Source organism: Rhodofomes roseus, assembly GCF_022264815.1.
Source record: "Rhodofomes roseus strain CIRM-BRFM 1785 chromosome Unknown C8Q71scaffold_1, whole genome shotgun sequence".
NCBI lineage: Eukaryota > Fungi > Basidiomycota > Agaricomycetes > Polyporales > Fomitopsidaceae > Rhodofomes > Rhodofomes roseus.
Window position 1 is genome coordinate 1,121,418 of NW_025952957.1, and position 18,128 is coordinate 1,139,545.

An 18,128-nucleotide genomic window follows, 5' to 3' on the forward strand; every position below is an offset into this window, starting at 1 on the left:
TTCGGTGCGCCAGACCTGTGCCGGCATCTACGGCATCACACGATATAAATCGCTTTACCCCTCAGCAATAATAAATCAAGGAAACCATTGATGAAGAACCCGGCAGTGACTCAACATTTCTTGACACGCAAGTACAGCGATGAATACATGGACTTTTACTTCTGCTCTATCATCTACATATATCCACTTAGAACCTGACCGCCGGAGAGTTCTCCACGGACTCGAGCGAGACCTTGTGCCCGACCAGCGTCCTGATGTTGTTAATGCCGTACCTTGAGATCCCGGTCAGGAGCTTGTTCTACGGCAGAGGACAACAAAGGGACATACCGAATCATAGTGGGGCGCTCGAGCGAGATACCCCAGCCGTGAACATGGACATCCTTGGGGAAGCCCATGGGCTCGAGCATCTCGGGACGGAACATGCCGCTGTTCCCGACTTCGACCCATTTGCGGAGCTGCGGGTGGAAAGCGAAGATTTCGAGTGAGGGCTAGGCGGAGGGATCCGTCAGAAATGGGGGAATGAATAGGTTGAGGCGATAGACAAACCTCCGTGTAAGGATTGTATGCTGGCTTGAACCTTAGGTTCTCAATACCCATCTTCGTGAAGAAGACCCTCATGAAGCCTGGGATGAAAGATGAACGAAAAGACCACAAGGGTGAGGAGATGACGGGCTCACCTATGAGATCAGCAAGGGTCAGGCCGCGATCCGCAACGACACCCTCAACCTGATGGAACTCCGCCAAGTGGGTCGCATCCATCGTCTCGTTCCTGAACACACGGTCGATACTGAACAGCTTCGCCGGCTTAAACCCATCATCGCCCTCCTTCGCCTGTGCCCCGCTGCCATGCGCCGCCGCCGAGCGCGCCGACTTGTCCTCGCCCTCGCCGCGGCACTTTGCGGCGAGCTTGTAAAGCATCGACGCCGACGAGGCGGTCGTGTGCGTGCGGAGGAGCAGCTTGCGCGACTCGGCGTCGGACCAGGGCGCGCGGTAGCCGGTAGAGCCGTACCCGCCGTGCTCGTGCACCTTCGAGACGCGCTCATAGTAGTCGGCGGGCGGCGGGAGCGACTCGGCGGGGTCAGAGAGGTAGAAGGTGTCCTGGACCTCGCGGGCGGGGTGCTGTTGCGGCACGAAGAGCGCGTCGAAGCACCAGAAGCCGGACTCGACGAAGGATGATGTTGGCATTTCCGCGAAGCTGGAAACGAGGTATGTCAGATCGAGAACGAGTGCGAGCGCGTGCTGTAACAAACCCCATCTCCAAGAAAATGTTTCGGAACTCTTCACGAACTTTGAGCAGTGGGTGCAAGGCACCGCCGTTTGTAACAAGCCCTTCAGCCTCAAAGTTGTACTTTTTGTACGTGGAGGTCTTCCACGAGCCACTAACGATCAGGGTCAGCCGGGCACGTCCGAAAGACGACGAGTAGAGTCGCACGTTGCAAGCATGTCAATCGTCAGATCAGTCTCGGGCTTTGCGATTGATGTGCTGAAAGCCGGCCCCTTCTTCACTGTGAACCACTGGCCCTTTCTGCGATCGAAGTGAGCTAAAGTTGCGCAGACATGCTTTACCTACTCACCTTTGTACAATGAGCTTGCGCTTGCGCATTTCAGCCAATGCCTTCTCTCCTGCCTTCAAGGTACCTGTCGAGTCAACCTCGCGCAGTTCTACCTGCGTGTTATCCTCGATTGAAGGTGCCTGCGGCAGAGACGGGGTCACTCGAGCGTTCTCGCATATTTGGGATCTATGCCTACAAGCCTAACGAGACCATCTCCTTCCTTTGCGATCCACTTGTTCTTGAACGCACGACCTTGTCCAATCTTCGCGGTCTCCGATCCCACTCGCTCTTCAAGCTGCTTCGGGGCCATGGGCGCTCCATCGCCTTTGTGGGGCAACGCTTGCCATACACGAGCCTCATGCGAGCCTTGTACGGCTATTTGTGCGCCCTCCGGTGTAAGGACATGGGAGACAGTTTCATGGGTTGTGTACGAGATCATCTGCGCTTCTCATCGATTCATTCCGTTCACCGCAGACCAGAAATAGGCAATGCGTACATCTCGACTAGACAGCGAGTTCAGAGCACCGAGGATGATGATTTGCGAGTCATGGTTCGCCGCTGGATCGGTATATCCTGGCAAGACCAATGTTCGTGTGTCATGAATCGTGCCGAATTTGTCGAGGGTGTCGAGGACGAGCTGCTGGATCGCTTCCGCCATCGCGAAGGCTGAAAAGCTGAATACAGATGTTTGATTGGATATGCGACGGTCAACGAGAGCGGAGGGCGAGATACGAGTCGCGGAGGCGGAGGTTAGCTTGACTGGAGGCGGCCAATTGACGATCGAGAGTGAATCTGACTCGGGAGGCGCCCATGTACGATAGACGCGCGTTGTGGGCACCTCCGCACGTGAAATATCCCACCCGAGGACGGCGGCGATCATGAGCTCCTCCAGTCCATGGCCTCCTCCATCTCCCCGGCCATCCCTCCTCACTGGCAGCAAGCATGGGACAGCGCGCAACCACAACTTGCGCGAATCAGAGAGTCGCTCGCTGCCTCTGCTGAGCCCTCACCACGCACCATCCGCGTCGGCCAACTCGATGCCGAGCTGCTTGACCAAGAACTGGTCCAACTGCTCAAGGACCCCCTAGTCAAGGCTCTGAGTCTCGTCAATGTTGGTTGCTTACTTTTCGTCTATGCAAGTTTGATTGAACATAATCTCAGTCCTCCTGGAGAGCTCGGTTTGAGCCAGAGCTCGTCTTGCTCATACAAGCCATACTGTACAAGCTATCGTTCTGGAACCTCGGGACAAGCTACGGAGCTAGGCTTCAGGGCCTCAAGTACGCATACTCAGGACCATCGAGTACCCGGAAAACTTGTGCGTTCACCTCTATGCTGGCGATTGGAGGCTGAGACGTCCATAGCGTCCGGACTGCCGTACCATGTACTACTGGCTCACGGCGGTCTGACCGTGTTGCTTCCATACATTCATACCCGAATACGCTCCCATGCGCTATCTCAAGCATGGCCGGATGCCCCATCCTCCGACAGGCGGCGGAAGGCATGGGAGCTACTCACTCGCCTGGAGTCCATACACGGCCTACTAGGTTTCCTGAACTTTGTTGCGTTTCTGTGGAACGGTCGGTATGTCTAGGGCTTTCCGTTACGAAGTCGGGGTATTCCTAACTTTTGGCAGCTACCGCACCACCATTGACAGACTACTGAGGTTAAGCCTGGAGCCGGCTCGCAGGCTGGCCAGGCGTGAGGTTTCATACGAGTTCATGAACCGCCAGATGGTCTGGCATGCTTTCACAGTGCGCTTCTCCCTCCTGCCCCGCAGAATTCACGCTCACCTCATTCCCTCTCCAGGAATTCCTGCTTTTCCTGCTACCTCTTGTCAATACCCGCGCGCTACGCAGACGGCTCGCAAACCTACTGTCTAGTCTACCGTCTCCTGCGGCCATCCTCCCGAGCCCCATACGTTCACTTGCTGGCTTGTCTGCATCCGCTGGCAAGGCCGAGGACCACTCTCGGCAGGGGAAATACTGGGCGCTCCCGCTCGACCAATGCGCCATCTGCGCCGAGAACGCCTCCACGAACCTGTCCGATCCCGCGAGTGCCCTAGAATCAAGGGCCTCGATACCAACATACAGCACCGCCGCCTCATCCTCAGCAGACGCGGGCTCGGCCTCATCGCCCGCGGAGGTATCAGGATCAGAGGATGCGCCACCAGCCCATCCGATCCACAACCCGTACGTCACCTCGTGCGGGCATGTCTTCTGCTACTACTGCATCTCCGAGCGGATGATGCGGGCTGCGGACGAGCACACGGGCGTTGGACCGGGTGGGCGGCAGTGGGAGTGCCTGAGGTGCGCGGAGGGCGTCGCGGGCGCGGAGAGGCTTAAGGCGCAGGCGGAGGGCCCGGAGTATGAGAGCGGGGTGGAGGACTCGGATAGCAGCCCGGAGTTTGGGAGCGAAGATATCGATTATAGCGAGATGAGTGAGAGCGTGGGGACGTACAGCGAGAGTGGGTTGTCCGAATAGATACCTAATTGCCCTTGTGTCTGCTTGCAATGAGGCTTCGCGGGGATCCCGGTCGTCTGTGAGTTAAACCGCTTTGTTGTAGCGGCGCTAACATGATAGCAGTGTCCTTCATTGCATCGTGTGAGTGTTCTCATTTGCCTTCTCTCCGAGCGACCTGACCAAGAGTGACCCTTATGTTGTAGGATTAACACCAGCATAGCGGCACATCCCTGTACGCAATCCACTGGTAGCAATGCCTCAACCAGTGATACACACAAACCTGTCTTCGTTAGAGCAAAATTCCGTTACGATTGCAATTGCAAAAGACGGCATGCCATGCGTACTCCTCCGGTTCTAGCCTCATGGACACTCTATCACACCTGGGCCACCCGTAAAACCATGGAGCTATGCACCGAAGGGAGCGGATCTGTTCACTGCAATATCGGAGCGTTACGAATGGAGAACCATGATAAGTTACATAGGTCCCAGCGCTTGACATCAACGTTCACTACACCGCCTCCTGACGCTTTCAACCTTTGCGCCACAAGCGTCATATCGCATGAGAGGTCGGTCCATTTCGCATCTTACGATGGCCCCTGCGCCTACAGTATTAGAAGCTGTCTACTTGCATGGTTAAGGACCGTTGCGCATGGCACAATTCGCGCGCCCGGCCCTACGAATTCGAAGACATGGACTTGACAGATTGGTGCTGGTGCGTTTCCCCTTTGGATGTTATGCGTACACCGCGTCTCGGTTAGTGATCCCCAAGGGGAACACAAGTCAAATGCACCCCTTTATGAACGAGTATAAAAGACGTTGTTTCGTGGCGAGACAACCTCAGCTCACCTCTTCCACTTCGAGCTCCCCTACAAGCATAGGTACTGGCTGGTGAGCTCGCATCGTTTGTACGAATGGGTTCAAAGCTGATCATCGTTACAATAGCCTTGCTTGCTTTCATTTGACGACTCACGACTGTATCGCTTGACGCACTCTCACCATCGTTACCCTATCCACGACTCCTCAAGTCTTATTTCACCAAGGTCACTGAGAAGTATTTGATCACTATGCGTGCTACCCTCGCCGTCACTATCGCTGCCATGGCCGCTGCGCCCGCTCTTGGAGAGATCCTCCACCTCCCGTATGTCTCTTCATGCGCTCTATGAGCCATGATACTCAGTCTCAACTTGTCGCGTTTGTAGCTTCCACAGGCTTGTCAACCCCCACCCTGCCATGGCCCGTGGCCTCGAGTCTGAGGACTTGATCGCCCGTCAGTTTTCTCACGGCGGTGGCAGTATACACCACGGCGGCTCGCATGGTCCTACGCACGGTGCCCCAGTGCGCCACTATGGTCGCGATTACCCCAGTGGCAGTATACACGGCTCGCATGGTCCTGGTGCCCCAGGGCGCCACCATGGTCGCGATTACCCCAGTGGCAGTATACACGGCTCGCATGGTCCTGGTGCCCCAGTGCGCCACCATGGTCGCGATCACGGCAGTGGCAGTATACGCCACGGCGGCTCGCATGGTTCCACACGTCCCCCAGTGCGCCACTACGGTCGCGAAGTCGACGAAGAGCTTGTCGTACGCGGCATGGAGATCGATGACCTGGATTGAAGGGCAGTAGAACAGTATTGAAAGGCTTAGTCGCGGTTCCGGGCAGTGTTCACTACCATGTAGTACTGCTAGGGTTTGGGGCGTGTTCAATTGTATGCAGAACGAATCGTCTGTTTCACATACGCGCTCTGGCAGTCAGAGAAGACGTGAGGGATTTGTTTCGTTCCATTGACATGTGTCTGGCACTCCAAACTTGAAGTGCGTAAGATAAGTAGCCCCAGCTCAGGAGTCCTAGTCAGCGCTCAGAGTTGAGACTCGAGAGCACGAAGCGCACGAGCATATGTACTAGGCGCGTGCGAGGTAACTTATGGCCATCGCAGCCTTAGAGCACTGTGATTGGTGGTGGAGGTCTCGGTCAGGTGATCGCGTCAGAAATGTCGCCAGAGTGTGGCTGTCGCGTCCACGCGCGTTTCCAGCAGCCATCCATCCCCCATCTCCCTCAGCTGTGTCCATCGACGATGGAACAGTCGATCACTGACTACCTCACGAAGCAGGTTCAGATAGATCGCAATGTGGTGCGTGAGACTGGTACCTTCAATAGGCGGTCGTTCACCAATGTTCGATGCGTGTGCCTCTAGGTCACTTTCAGGTCACTTAGCCGGTACTTCAACACGCACGTCAACACCGCGAAGAAGTGAGCAATATACAGAATGTGCACTGTGGTTTTTGGCTTCTCACAAGTCGTCGCATCGCAGTAACCTCGCCGCGTTTCATGCTGCCTCCCGCAGCTCACAGGAGCCAGTATACGCCACCTACATGTTGACCGGTGAGGTCACTCCTCCCACGGCTCGATCAGCACACTCGCAAGAGGACGGAATGGATGTCGATGCGGGTGATACTACAACGTCAGGGGAGATGAGGGAGCACGAACGGGAGCAAGATAGCGACGTGGTGCCGCTCATGAAAGTACTTCTTGTCGGAGAAAACGATCTTGAGAGTGCGTCTTTCCCGTGTCTTTGTCGTGAAAGCTCGTTTATTATTCATGTCAGAGGCGAAAACGCAATATCTACGCGTCTTCTCGCAGGTCGTTTACAGTCTATCACCGGCACATCTCATTGTGCGTTCTAATTCACGAGCCGTACGAGCGAAAGCCTGATTTCAAATTGACAATGTCCGGTGTAGGACTCATCACTCATATGTCCACCTACTGAGAAGGTCTACGAAGTGGATGCCAAAGTCAAAGCGGACACTCCAGCGTTACTCGGACGGCTTATCGGACCTCACGTCCATGTACGTCCCCTGTCACCTTTGCAGCCGAGTCCCATCAATAATAATATGTCGTGTCCAGGTTGGAAAGCCTGTAGTTCTGACACCTTTGCCCGCGAAGACACCTGTCGTGCCCCTCGCAAGCACTGTGTCCAAGCAAGCCGCAGCTACGAAGTCGGAACAGCAGGATTCTAAGCCGAAGCCGAAGCCCCAGGAATCTAAGCCTTCGCTGAAACCTAAGGAATCTAAGATTTCACTGAAACCAAGGGCATCAGGCACTCTCGACTGGGGTAAGGCAAAGTCAAAACAGCAAGACGAGGGCACAGCAACGAAGGGCAAGGAGAAGGAGAAAGCAAAGGAGAAAGAGGCTGATGAAGTGAAGGAGAAAGAGAAAAGCAAAGTCAAACCGGAGGATACGAAGAAGGTCGCTTCACCTGTTGCCCAATCGAAGGCAAAGAAAGCGTCACCGGTAGGTGACGTGAAGGGTGGCAAGATGGAAGAGAAGGCAAGTAGGACCTGACGCTGCGAAAGCTTACCTGGGAACAATATAGGCTTACTTATTATTCCAGAGAGGTGTGAAACGCAAATCCGTTCTGCCGTCTTCGTCCGACGATGAGGAAGCTCAGGACAACACACCGCGCAAGAAAAGCCCCCTTACCTCTAGCCTCAAGCAGAAGGAGAAAGACGAAAAGCCGTCCACATCAAAGAGCAGCACGACAAAGGTCTGTACTAGCGTACTTCGTTTGGTTGACCATGTGCTGATATACCACCATTAGCCATCGCTGACCGGCCGGAAGTCCACTCGTGCTCTTATGTCGGACTCAGACGACGACGATTCGCACTCTTCGGTTACCCCTCCTCCTGCTAAGGGAGCCGCTAAGAATAAGAACGGCGTCAAGGCGAAGAAGGCGGTACTGTCTGATTCAGACGAGGAGGATACTGTGGAGCGAGGCAAACGGAGGAAGACAAAGGTAAAGGACAAGACCCGCTCATCCATTCCGGACAAAAGTCTCCAGGCAATGATGGATATTGACGACGGTAAGTCCCCACTTTCGGTATTATGGTATTCCGCCGTATGGCCAGATGGCAAATGTAGGCAGAGAGACGTACTTGCTCACACGTGACACAGACGATGTCATCAAAGCATCCCGCTCTGTCGCAGAGGTTGATACTGAGGTGGAGACGGAAGAGGAAGCGCCCCCGGATACACAAACCGAGGACTTCATCGAAGATTCGGAACCCGAACGTGTGAAGCAGCGGCCAAGGAAGAGGAAACAGGATAAGAAACCCGTGCCCGTGGGTAGTAACGGTCTGAAGAAACGGCGCGTAATGCGGACACGCACGAAGACGGATGTCAAGGGGTATATGGGTCAGTCGAGATCACTACGATATTCTGTCAGGACCGTATGCTGACGGTTGGAGTGCGTGTAGTCACTGAGGACTACTCCTCTTACGAGTCAGTCGATGAAGAAGAGGTCGAAGAGCCTGTGAAGGGTAGAGGCAAAGGGAAGAAAGGTGCCTCAACGTCGACTAAGAGCAAGAAGAATGCAGACGAGGACAGCAAGGATGTGACAGAGGCGAAGGATGCGAGCAAAGAGAAGAAATCTGGGAAGGCTGCCGAAAAGCCCGCTAAGTCTCGCAAATCCGTTGGGAAGGCAGGACAAGGTAGTCTTATGAACTTCTTTGGTAAACCGAAGTAGTGTTATTTCATCGCTAGTTATCCAGACGTCCAAACATTCGGTCATACCGTTCATTAGTAGGCGTGCGATACAATACATTCCAGTAGGATCTGTGAGACAAGCATCCAAGAAGACCGGATGATAAGACTGGCGCGTGCAGCGTAGGTTCTGTATCTATGCAAAGAAACCAGTTGCTCGATAGCTATTCGAAGGTGCAATGAGATAGCTGGCTCGCTAAGTCAGTCGGCCATCATCACAGACATAGATTTGATACAGCTAACCGTGAGATAGTCGTGAGGATTTCAAGATCATGGACGAGCGAGCTCTGTTTGCAGCTGATTGAGGACGGTCGGGTCGGCCTTGGCGAGGTACATCGCCTGTAGGTTGGCTGGCCCGCCGCACGCAATCTCTGCTTCCTGTAGACACGCCGCGACATATGTCGTGAGTTTCGTGGTGCGTACAGGGTCGTTCTCGTACAGCTGTGTACTTCTGCATCAAACATCTGTGCAATCGGCGAACTGAACAATATGCGCACCGCCTTGCGACGCTCGTACTCGAGCGTGTTCTCTGAGCCCTGGAAGAAATCGTCGGTCGGCCTATCCCAGTACCGCGTCAAAGTGGGGCTTCTGCAAGACTATAAGCCATGCTCCGCAATCTACGCATGACAGGGACCTACCCGGGCTCGGCATCCTGGTTCTCAGTCTCCTTGATCTCTCCAAACACGTCCAGCCATAGATTGAAAACATCAGAGGATAGTCGTTCTAGCACCTCCTTACGACCGGTCGACACGAGGCTTGCGATGCCCATCGCCGTCAGCTTGCGGAGTCGAGGCTCGGACATGTTATCAAACTGCAGTAAACAGGAGAAAGTTCTGGGAAGACGGGTCATGCGGCGGCGATGGCAACGCACCCTCGTCCACCATTGGTCCAGCACCCCTTCCCAGATCTGGTTCTCGGGAACATTGTTCGCCTGGGCGGTAGCTTGCATGAGTTGCAGGAAGAGCTGCTTGTTGGCAACCGCGACTCGGGCGAGGACGTAGATTTCCTCCGTGAGGATGGACGTCTTCGCCTGCACCTGATGAGTGACAAAGCGAAGACATGCAAAAACCAACGTACCTTGTCGTCCATGAGAGTTTTTACAACAAGCGCAAAGAGACCGGATCTGTGCAAGGGTTCTCCCCAGAGTTGAGGTGGCCCAATCTGGAATAGTGTGCTCAAAATCTTCGCCATGTCGCCGACGTTTGTTTCGACTGCCTGAGTCATTGCTTTTGCGAAGGCTTGGAAAAGCTCCACTGCGTACAACTGCAGCAACCTGAGTGACAAGAATTGTACAGTGGCTATCATGCGTACCTGTAGTACACGCGTTGCATCGACCAGGATGTATGAATCAACGATTTCACTGATGCTGCCAAGCAGGTCAAGATTTTCGGACAGAAGCGAGATGACTAGCGGGAAAGGGATAATGTAGCCCGGTCCCCCATCAACACCTTCAAGCGTTACAGTGTTGCGGATAGCAGCCAGCCACAAAACAAGGGCATCTTGATCGAGGTGCAATTGTGCCTGAAGCATGGTTAGAGATGTCAGTGAATTGGTACGCTACGTACTCCTGGAGTGAAGCTCTGCTGGATTAAGTGGACGACAAGGCCTGTGAGAATGACAGAATGTTCCTTGGACGACTAGAGAGACAAGAGGTGAAGGAACTTCCTGTCTGAACCGCAAAGACAACCATACCTGTACAAGGTTCGTCAGCGTGCCCAATAAACTCGTTTTGAACAGCCAGTCTTCTCCGGCAGCACTCCCTGTCCCCGTAGACAGTTAGTATCTAGTCTTTCAGGGACCTGTCTTTTTTAGCTCACAAAGCTGAGGAAGGGGCTGGGCTATATTTCCGATGAGAGGGACGATCTGCAGCATATAAATCAAAAAGTGGATCCACCTGTGTATGATGATATTGAGCTTACCCTTGTTTCTGCCCTTTCGATGACAGTGTTCAAGCTATTCGCAATGCGGCGCTTGGCCTCAAGGGTCTCCGCCTCGGCCATGAGTCGTACGAGCTCATTGACGGCTGTCGCAAGGAAGGGAGCGAAGACGTCAATGTCGAAAGACAAAGTCTACCACGACAACATCCACATCAGCAGAGATCAGTGCAGAAACCTGACTTTGCGTACGTCGACACATTCTCTGAGGGCCATGGCGGCAGTTAGCCTCACGACGTCATCAGAGCCCTGCCCTCGGTCTCGCAGGAGATAGAGGAGGACCTGCCAAATCTTCGCGTCGTTTGCTGGATAGCAGTCGTCTGCAATCCACTTGCCCACTAGCCAGGCTATACGGCGCTTCAGGATTGGGTAGCTGTGCGTGGATAGATGAGCAACAGTGAGCACGGACGAAAGGGATGACTGACCTGGCACTTGGGTCCTGGGCTTCAGCCATCAACGTATGCTCGAGCCATTGACCGAAGGGGATCAGGTCCTTCAGGCGTGTTGCGCACCGGCCGACAGCACAGTAGAGCGCTTCCTTCTGGACGACGCCTGGAAGATCAACAGGTCGTTGTCCTTTGCGTCCACGACCGAGTGAGGTGCAATTCAGTTTCCGTCAGAGGAAACAGACGCACCGACAGCTTGCTTGAAGGTGGTGTCGAGGAGAGGTGTGACGTATTGCTGGTAGTTGTTAGCAAGCGTCATGAGCACTCGTTCCGCACACGGCTAAATGACATTGTCACTCGAAACCTCGTAACAAACACAAGATGAACGCACGCGTATCTCGAACACCCACTGCTCGTTGTCTTGCTCTTCGAGGTTGACCCACCCTTCCGGATCCGAAACCCACTCTTCGAGGTCAGATGGATTCAGCGGGATGAACCTCGTCACTAGCAATTGCACCGCATTCTCGACGAATTCCTTGGATAGTGCTGAGGGTGTGTCAGTGAACCTCGAATGGGCTACAAGGTAAGAAGACCGACCGTTCGCATTCTGAGAGCCATCCTTGCGAACAGGTGCCCACTGGGCTAGGCTGTCTTTGAACAGTACCATCGCTTGAACAAGGAAGCGGACAGGGAACACAGCGGTCGGCGTGTCTGCGAGGTTCGTTCCCGCATACCGATTAGCAATTGTAGTAAAGAGACAGTCAATGTGACGGATTCATACCCGCGATTGCGTCGGCTGGCGCATTCGATGCCTGTACGACTTTGCTCCAGTAATATAGAATGAGATCGCTATATATAGGCAGCGCCACAAATCGCGATGGAGACAGTTGCTGCATTCGTCGGAAGAGTTTTCCAAAAAGCCTGACATGACGAGTCAAGATGTCGATGGAATGAGCACTAATCTTGTCTGTTTGACCGGTTTGCAGTGCTAGCATGATGTTGATGCGAAGTTCCGAGAGGGCCTGTAGCTGCATAGCAGAGGCTTGGAAGAGTTGTTGAATCTGTAAGGGATTCGTAAGAGACTGATGTGGCTGAGATACGCAGGACTGTACCCAGGGCTCGAGATTCTCATAGTTATTGTGCACAATGCGGTTCCAAGCCCATTCGGCAGATTTGACGACACACTTGAATATGAGGTGAGCGAACAGCAGGTCTTCCGCGGTACGGATTTGAGATATTGAGACGGGGGTTATGGTTGTAGGGAAGGACAATGCCACTCGAGAGTAATGGCCCTGCAGATTTTGATGAAGCTCTTGCACAAGCTGGCATACATGCGTCAGATGGGGAGACCTCGGGTGAAAAAGACAACGTACTGCCCCCATAACCTTCACCCCACTAGGCAACTTGACACTCATCATCTCCTTCAATATTGCATTGAGCACCTCCAAGCTGCGCCGCAGTTGTATAGTCGATCCACCCTGGCCACCTCCGTAACGTGCGTCGATGTTCGTACCAATGGTCCCCAGTAGATTTGGAATCAAGGCAGGCCTGGCAAAGGTTACTACGTTCCTGCGGATAATCAACCGTCGCCATCTTACCAGTTCTGAGGCATGTCATTGCGTGCTATCTTGGCGACGATGACTTCATTGCATTCAGCAATCTGTCTTGCGCTGAGCATTGTGAAATCAAGTTATTCCTCATGAAACTCACAACATCGTCAGGTTCGTCAAGCAGCGACAAGCACCTCGCACGTATGCGTTGCCTGTGATCGTCTGAGAAGAGTCTGTTGAGCAACCAGGCGTGAGTTACCTCTATGCTGGCCAAGTTGCTACTGCACTCACTTCCTGGAACGCCACTGACTTACGGCGTTGTTCTTGAACTGAATGATACTTTGTTGGCGCACAGCTAACGGCACTGTTCTCTGTGATGCAATCTCATATAGCGTTTCAAATGCACCAGGCAGTTGCAGGATTTCCTTCAGCCGTGTCGCCGATGCCTGCAATTGTGTTGGGTCCTGAGACGCAGCGCCGCAGACGACATTGTAGAGTTCTTCGGGAGAAAAGGTCTCAGCAGAGGTCGAAGGTAGGGGCATTGATCACTATTGAGCCTTATTTTCGAGTGAAGAGTAGAAAGGACGAAGAGCACGCCGTCCAACAGTGAGCCTCGCCCAAGCGTGCTGCTTGAAACTTGGAGTCCGCGTTGTAAACTGAGACGCGCCGCGTGTCGTCACATTGCGCACGCGCCGGACGCGCGACTGTGACAGTTCGTGACGCGCGCTCAGTCGCGTCGCGTCGGACGCGTCGAGCCCATGCATCTTTCCTCCAATCCGCTCTCTCATGAGACGCGTCTCGCCCTGTTACAGTCTACCCCGCCTCATTCGAACATTCACCGGAACGGCTTCATCCGCAATGCACCGCACACTCAGCAGGCTTATGGCGAGTCAGCCAACAGCCCGTTCGAGATCAACCCCTGTGGCGGCCTGGGTCTCCCCCGGCCACACAGACGTCCACGAAGTGTCTGACTCTGAACCGGAGAGGGAGGGACGTAGATACGAGGAAAAGGAGAACCGGAAACGTCGAAAACAGCATCATCGACGCGCTCGCAAAGACGACGTTATAGAATTCACAGACACTCAAGAACCCCTCCTTACCCAGCCTGTGTCCCAAGCATCCCAGGTGCCCCCGGCCACACAGAGTGTCATTAGCGTGAATGGTAACGCAATACCTCTGTCTTTGTACCGCTTTGCTCAGGTATCTCTACACGCAGAAGAGAGCTCAGAAGACGCCTCCAATGCAGGTGTGCCACGTGAGGAGCCTGTTCGCCGCGAGGAAAGTGGTGCGCACAACACTAGCATAATTGACATCAGTGGTATGTCGGACGCCCGTATGGCTTCACATAGCTCATTCTTTCTGTGCAGACGACATGAGTGATGATCCCTCAATGCCGTCTCTTCACGCCCTACTTGCCAGACGTATGCCGTCTCCGGACTATCTGGAACCACCTATCGACATACCCCAGCCCATATCCGAGCGCTCAGGGTCATCTCAGGCGTCCGCCGGGCCTGGCGACTCCGATGACGAGCAGCGTTCGGGCCTGAATCTCAAGTTGAAGACCTTTGCGTACAGTGCATCGTCGAGTAGTCGATCGCGCAACCCTTCGTCCGCGAGCATTGCATCACGCTCAACATCTATTGTCAGTGTCGCCAGCGCCGCGCAGCCAATAAGACGAGCGAAGAGCAAGCCCAAGACGGACTTCACAGAAGAGTTCGCAGAAGCCGACCTCGCTAGGCTACTCAAATGTGTGAGCTGCGAGCTGAAGTGGACAGTGCGCAAAAGCGTCACCCAGAAGCTGAAACATATTCAAGCATGCGCGAAGAAGAAAGCACTGGCAGACTCAACTGTGGCATTTCTCCTTCGGTGTGAACTGGCGGTGTCACCGCCACTGCCAGAGAAGAGCGGCGATGCAGCGGAGAAGGCCAAGGAGCCGGGAACCCTCATGGAGACCTGGACGGACGGGACGAACAAGAAGAGGACCAAGCGACGTGCTGTGCCGGAGACGGTGCGAGACCTCGCAGACACTCGCGGCCAGATCCTCGACAGAGCTCGCGCACTACTCGCAGAACGAGAGGCTAGATCAGACGATAGGGTAGAACAAGATGACGAGAGGCCGCAATCAGAGGAAGAAGATGCCGGTGCCCAAATTCCCCCGCCGACGCAAGCATTTGGCGAGAGTGCGCTGGCAAGGAATCGGCGGGTTCATGAGGAGCCCATACAGCCAATCGCCTTTGCCCCTACCCAACTCTTCGCTCCTAGCAAGCTCGGTGTGGCCGCCACGTCCGCAATAATAGACGGAGCAGACGACGACGAGGACAGCCTACCACCCTCGACCCAGGCGTTTGCTCCTAGTCGCTTTGCGACGGGCCTCGGCAATATAGGAGTCCTCGAAGCCGCAGTTGGCAGATCTCCCGCGGCGAAGCCCACCGTGAGTTCGCCTTCCTACCATTGATTGAGTAAGACTCATAACATCCAGGTCACCTATCCCTCACCAAGCGGAAACGCAGCTTCTCCAAAGTATCCACGGATGAGCCCTTCACCCACTGATTCCCGTCCACCTTCAGGCCCAGTCTCTCCTCTGGATATCAACTCGGACTCACCGCATCATGGTAGGTATATCACCCCTGGAGTCGTTCAGTCGCGAACTGCGATTGAGACGGACGATGTAGAGGACAGGAAACATGTTGAATATGATTATCGTCCGGAAGATTGGGGGTTTGATGACGCATACCTGCATTTCGATCCAGAAGACGGAGGCCAAGTCTACGAGCCACCGGCTGGGGATGACAGGCCGTTGTCTCCTGTAGCCGGACCTTCACGTTTGCAGGAGACAAGAGGCGCTGGGCCGAGCAGAGTGGTCATCCAAGAAGCGGACACAGTGGTGGTAACGAGAGGCATGTCCACGCCCGAACCAGCACCTGAACGCCCCACGAAGAAACCGCGGTCCAGAAAAGGAAAGCAACCTGCATCTTCATCGCCGGTCAAGGAGAGCGCCGTCGAGATGTCGGAAGCTGAGTTCGAGGCCAGACTACACGACGCCATCATGCAGGATAAGAATTTACACCTGCGTGTCATCCGTTACGAGGTCAGCCCGTCTTTTGACTACAAGACTCATCACTTTACGCATAAGCCTGACAACTGCCTCGCACCTATAGCCTGTCCACTTCGACCTATTCGTGCAGCTCGCGACAGACGCGGGCTTGATGCAGGCGAGGAAACTCGGCTTGATGAAGAGCAGAATCCGCACATTCCTTGACAAGATGGTACTTACCTTCCTTGACTACATTGTACGATCGCAATCCGCTCACTCCCTGTCATGCAGGCCATCCACTTCCATGGGGCCGACGGACCCGGAGGAGATCGGACGAGGAAACGACACCCGTGAATGGTCTGCTCTGAAGGATTATAAGTTATTCGTCTAATTTGTCTAGATTATCGAGCCTGTTGAAGGCGAAACCAGTAGGATGCGCAGAATAATCAGAATACACAGCAATCCGAACCTCTAAATCCTCTTTCTCCTTACTTCTATTAGAGCGCAACCTCCGACAGACCCGCGACTTCGATGACGCCACCAACGAGGTGGAGGCTCCCTGAGACGAGGACGTCTACTTTTGATTGTTCGTCTGTGGTGCGGAGGTCGTGTACGAGGTTGATAGCGTGCTGGATGGAGGGGAGAACGTGGATATGGTGGGAGGGGAACGAGGGGATGAGAGAGGCCCATGCTGTGGCAAGCTCGTGTTGTGTCGTCAGGTGAGCAAGATCTTTCTCTGGTATTGACTTCGAAGTGAGGTCTACCGGCGTCGATGTTTAGTCGAGACATACCCTCAGAACGGTAAAGAACTTACCGCCCTTGAACCCTCCGTCAGCGTAAGTAACATTGGTGCAGAAGACGACGTGGTCGAAGAAAGAGCTCGCGTCCTTCTCCTTTCCGTGCAGCTGCAATTGTGCAGCAATCTTCGCGACCGCGGCCCCCAGGAGAGTGTGCGCAGACCGACCATTCGTGCAGTTGAATATCAGTACCCTCGACGGCTTCGATCTGCAATTCACATGCACATGCGTCACCGTCACCGTCAAGCACTCAGATGTATCGACATACGAGGATGACAAGAGATGCAGGGCGGCATCCGGGCTCGCAAACCACTGCATACAGCACTCAAGGCTCTCTTTAGTGTGTGCACCATCCAGGAACCAGGTCAGGCGCGGGAGCTTCGGGTCGACGACGGTTTGGCATCGTCCTGGCCATCTTGCGTTCTTGAGGCCCTGAACGAAAGATGGCGGCAGTGTGTCGTCGAGAGGCCAGTCTGTCTCAGCGTGCAGGAAGTGCTTCGCGAGGTGCACGGCAAGGCCGGCGTTTTGGTACTGATGAGCACCGGCGAGGCCTGTTTTCAATTAGCGGGATAGGGAATATGAGGATAGGACAGGCATGCCTAGTTTGATGTCAGATAGTCCTGGCGTTAGAGGCACGAGGATGAATTCGGACGCCTTGCTTGACACTTGTTCATAATAGACGCAATGAACGAACACGTCGACTTACCTTCTTGTCCTGTGCTCGTTGCTTGAGCACATCGAACCCTTCCTCGGGCTGGTTCACGGTGAGCGCAGGAACGCCTTCCTACAGGTACACGTTATAAAAGGCTAGCTCCCAACATGAGTAGACGAAACCTGCCTTGTAGATTCCTCCCTTCTGCCATGCTATTTCCTGGATGGTCTTCCCGAGTACAGCTGTATGATCGAGCCCGAGCGCAGATACACCAGTGACAACCGGCTTGGGCACTATGTTGGTGCTGTCGTACATTCCTCCAACCCCGACTTCGAGGATGGTCGCGTCGACCCCGAGGCTGAGGAAGGCGTGGTATGCAACCAGCGTTACGAAGCGGAAATAAGCAGGCATGTTAGACGTCTCGGGGTGTTCCCTCTGTGACCGACATGAGAGCCAATACAGACGACCTCGGGATACATGTCGTACCTTGTCGTTCTTCTCGAGCCTATCCCATACATCAAAAAAGAATTTGGCAAACTGATCCTCAGAAAGTGGTGCACCGTTGATGCGTATCCGTTCTCGTACAGCGACCAGGTGCGGGGAGGTGTACAGACCTGCTCCAGGTCAATACCAGAGATACCAGGGGTTCCGAGTCATCCTCACCGACTTTCCACTCGTGCTTCGCATGACGTAGTATGGAATCCGTGAACGCAGACGTGGACCCCTTGCCCTTCGTTCCAGTGATATGGATGACATTTAATGTGTTGAGATCCTCTGGCTGGGTTGGATGTACTCAGGCTGGACCAATTTTGACAAACTAAGGAGATACTGACAGTGTACCCTATCCTCCCCAAGTACTCCACCATCTCCGGTATCGCGAGCGAGTCCATGCGGCTCTTGCCCATCCTCAGCGCCTCGAGCGTCGCAGCATTGGACTGGAGCGAATTGAGGTGGTCGACCGCGTCGCTGTACGTCCGCGTGCTCATCATCCTCACGGCTCGGAGTGCAGATAAATATCCCGTATAAATATGGGCCTGAGCAGATCGTGGACGAGAGGAGGAGAGAAGGGAGAGAAAGCGCATGTAACTGAGAATGGGCCGATGGGTGCAGTGCCTCTCACATGTAAGGGTGTGCGATAACCAATTTCTCAAGCAGATCGTTCCCGAGACCAAAACGATCGCACCAATAAGCGCTGTTGGAGGGCGCTTACGCGACCGTGACCGTG

General features: G+C 54.4%; 7 protein-coding genes across 7 annotated transcripts; 4 read left to right on the top strand and 3 right to left on the bottom strand.

The window, feature by feature from the left end:
• Positions 1 to 88: 88 nt before the first annotated feature.
• Positions 89 to 2,355, bottom strand: C8Q71DRAFT_825925 (phenylalanine-tRNA ligase). Its single transcript, XM_047926289.1, has 9 exons — positions 2,050 to 2,355; positions 1,750 to 1,992; positions 1,575 to 1,693; positions 1,433 to 1,525; positions 1,251 to 1,379; positions 678 to 1,195; positions 547 to 623; positions 328 to 488; positions 89 to 272 (listed from the first exon to the last, which is right to left on the bottom strand). Exons 1-9 carry the CDS (start codon positions 2,209 to 2,211, stop codon positions 188 to 190), a joined length of 1,587 nt encoding a protein of 528 aa, XP_047784669.1. The 5' UTR covers positions 2,212 to 2,355; the 3' UTR covers positions 89 to 187.
• Positions 2,356 to 2,414: 59 nt separating this feature from the next.
• C8Q71DRAFT_730338 (peroxisomal biogenesis factor 2) lies at positions 2,415 to 4,481 on the top strand. The gene is made up of 6 exons (XM_047922087.1): positions 2,415 to 2,664; positions 2,715 to 2,868; positions 2,915 to 3,134; positions 3,187 to 3,304; positions 3,360 to 4,154; positions 4,217 to 4,481. Exons 1-5 carry the CDS (start codon positions 2,449 to 2,451, stop codon positions 4,032 to 4,034), a joined length of 1,383 nt encoding a protein of 460 aa, XP_047784670.1. The 5' UTR covers positions 2,415 to 2,448; the 3' UTR covers positions 4,035 to 4,154; positions 4,217 to 4,481.
• A 209-nt stretch (positions 4,482 to 4,690) lies between these two features.
• C8Q71DRAFT_730341 (uncharacterized protein) lies at positions 4,691 to 5,749 on the top strand. The gene is made up of 3 exons (XM_047922088.1): positions 4,691 to 4,901; positions 4,956 to 5,151; positions 5,213 to 5,749. The coding sequence occupies exons 2-3, from the start codon at positions 5,078 to 5,080 to the stop codon at positions 5,625 to 5,627; spliced, it is 489 nt and encodes a 162-aa protein (XP_047784671.1). The 5' UTR covers positions 4,691 to 4,901; positions 4,956 to 5,077; the 3' UTR covers positions 5,628 to 5,749.
• Positions 5,750 to 6,039: 290 nt separating this feature from the next.
• Positions 6,040 to 8,565, top strand: C8Q71DRAFT_730344 (DNA polymerase subunit Cdc27-domain-containing protein). Its single transcript, XM_047922089.1, has 10 exons — positions 6,040 to 6,142; positions 6,206 to 6,261; positions 6,323 to 6,564; positions 6,617 to 6,684; positions 6,750 to 6,857; positions 6,916 to 7,338; positions 7,403 to 7,555; positions 7,610 to 7,871; positions 7,963 to 8,202; positions 8,265 to 8,565. Exons 1-10 carry the CDS (start codon positions 6,086 to 6,088, stop codon positions 8,531 to 8,533), a joined length of 1,878 nt encoding a protein of 625 aa, XP_047784672.1. The 5' UTR covers positions 6,040 to 6,085; the 3' UTR covers positions 8,534 to 8,565.
• On the bottom strand, positions 8,566 to 13,068 carry C8Q71DRAFT_730345 (ARM repeat-containing protein). Its single transcript, XM_047922090.1, has 21 exons — positions 12,712 to 13,068; positions 12,581 to 12,653; positions 12,469 to 12,530; positions 12,244 to 12,418; positions 11,983 to 12,192; positions 11,652 to 11,931; positions 11,468 to 11,581; positions 11,262 to 11,416; positions 11,120 to 11,210; positions 10,910 to 11,060; positions 10,677 to 10,857; positions 10,470 to 10,619; positions 10,368 to 10,413; positions 10,243 to 10,310; positions 10,116 to 10,187; positions 9,862 to 10,071; positions 9,628 to 9,813; positions 9,422 to 9,580; positions 9,189 to 9,361; positions 9,048 to 9,138; positions 8,566 to 8,991 (listed from the first exon to the last, which is right to left on the bottom strand). Exons 1-21 carry the CDS (start codon positions 12,960 to 12,962, stop codon positions 8,821 to 8,823), a joined length of 3,069 nt encoding a protein of 1,022 aa, XP_047784673.1. The 5' UTR covers positions 12,963 to 13,068; the 3' UTR covers positions 8,566 to 8,820.
• A 210-nt stretch (positions 13,069 to 13,278) lies between these two features.
• C8Q71DRAFT_852387 (uncharacterized protein) lies at positions 13,279 to 15,808 on the top strand (the record flags this gene model as incomplete). Its single annotated transcript, XM_047926826.1, has 7 exons — positions 13,279 to 13,582; positions 13,637 to 13,738; positions 13,788 to 14,851; positions 14,900 to 15,032; positions 15,093 to 15,508; positions 15,579 to 15,686; positions 15,746 to 15,808. 7 exons carry the CDS (start codon positions 13,279 to 13,281, stop codon positions 15,806 to 15,808), a joined length of 2,190 nt encoding a protein of 729 aa, XP_047784674.1.
• A 143-nt stretch (positions 15,809 to 15,951) lies between these two features.
• C8Q71DRAFT_793501 (FolC bifunctional protein) lies at positions 15,952 to 17,889 on the bottom strand (the record flags this gene model as incomplete). Its single annotated transcript, XM_047925475.1, has 9 exons — positions 15,952 to 16,214; positions 16,269 to 16,459; positions 16,520 to 16,802; positions 16,851 to 16,905; positions 16,958 to 17,035; positions 17,090 to 17,338; positions 17,390 to 17,517; positions 17,567 to 17,681; positions 17,737 to 17,889. 9 exons carry the CDS (start codon positions 17,887 to 17,889, stop codon positions 15,952 to 15,954), a joined length of 1,515 nt encoding a protein of 504 aa, XP_047784675.1.
• Positions 17,890 to 18,128: the final 239 nt, after the last annotated feature.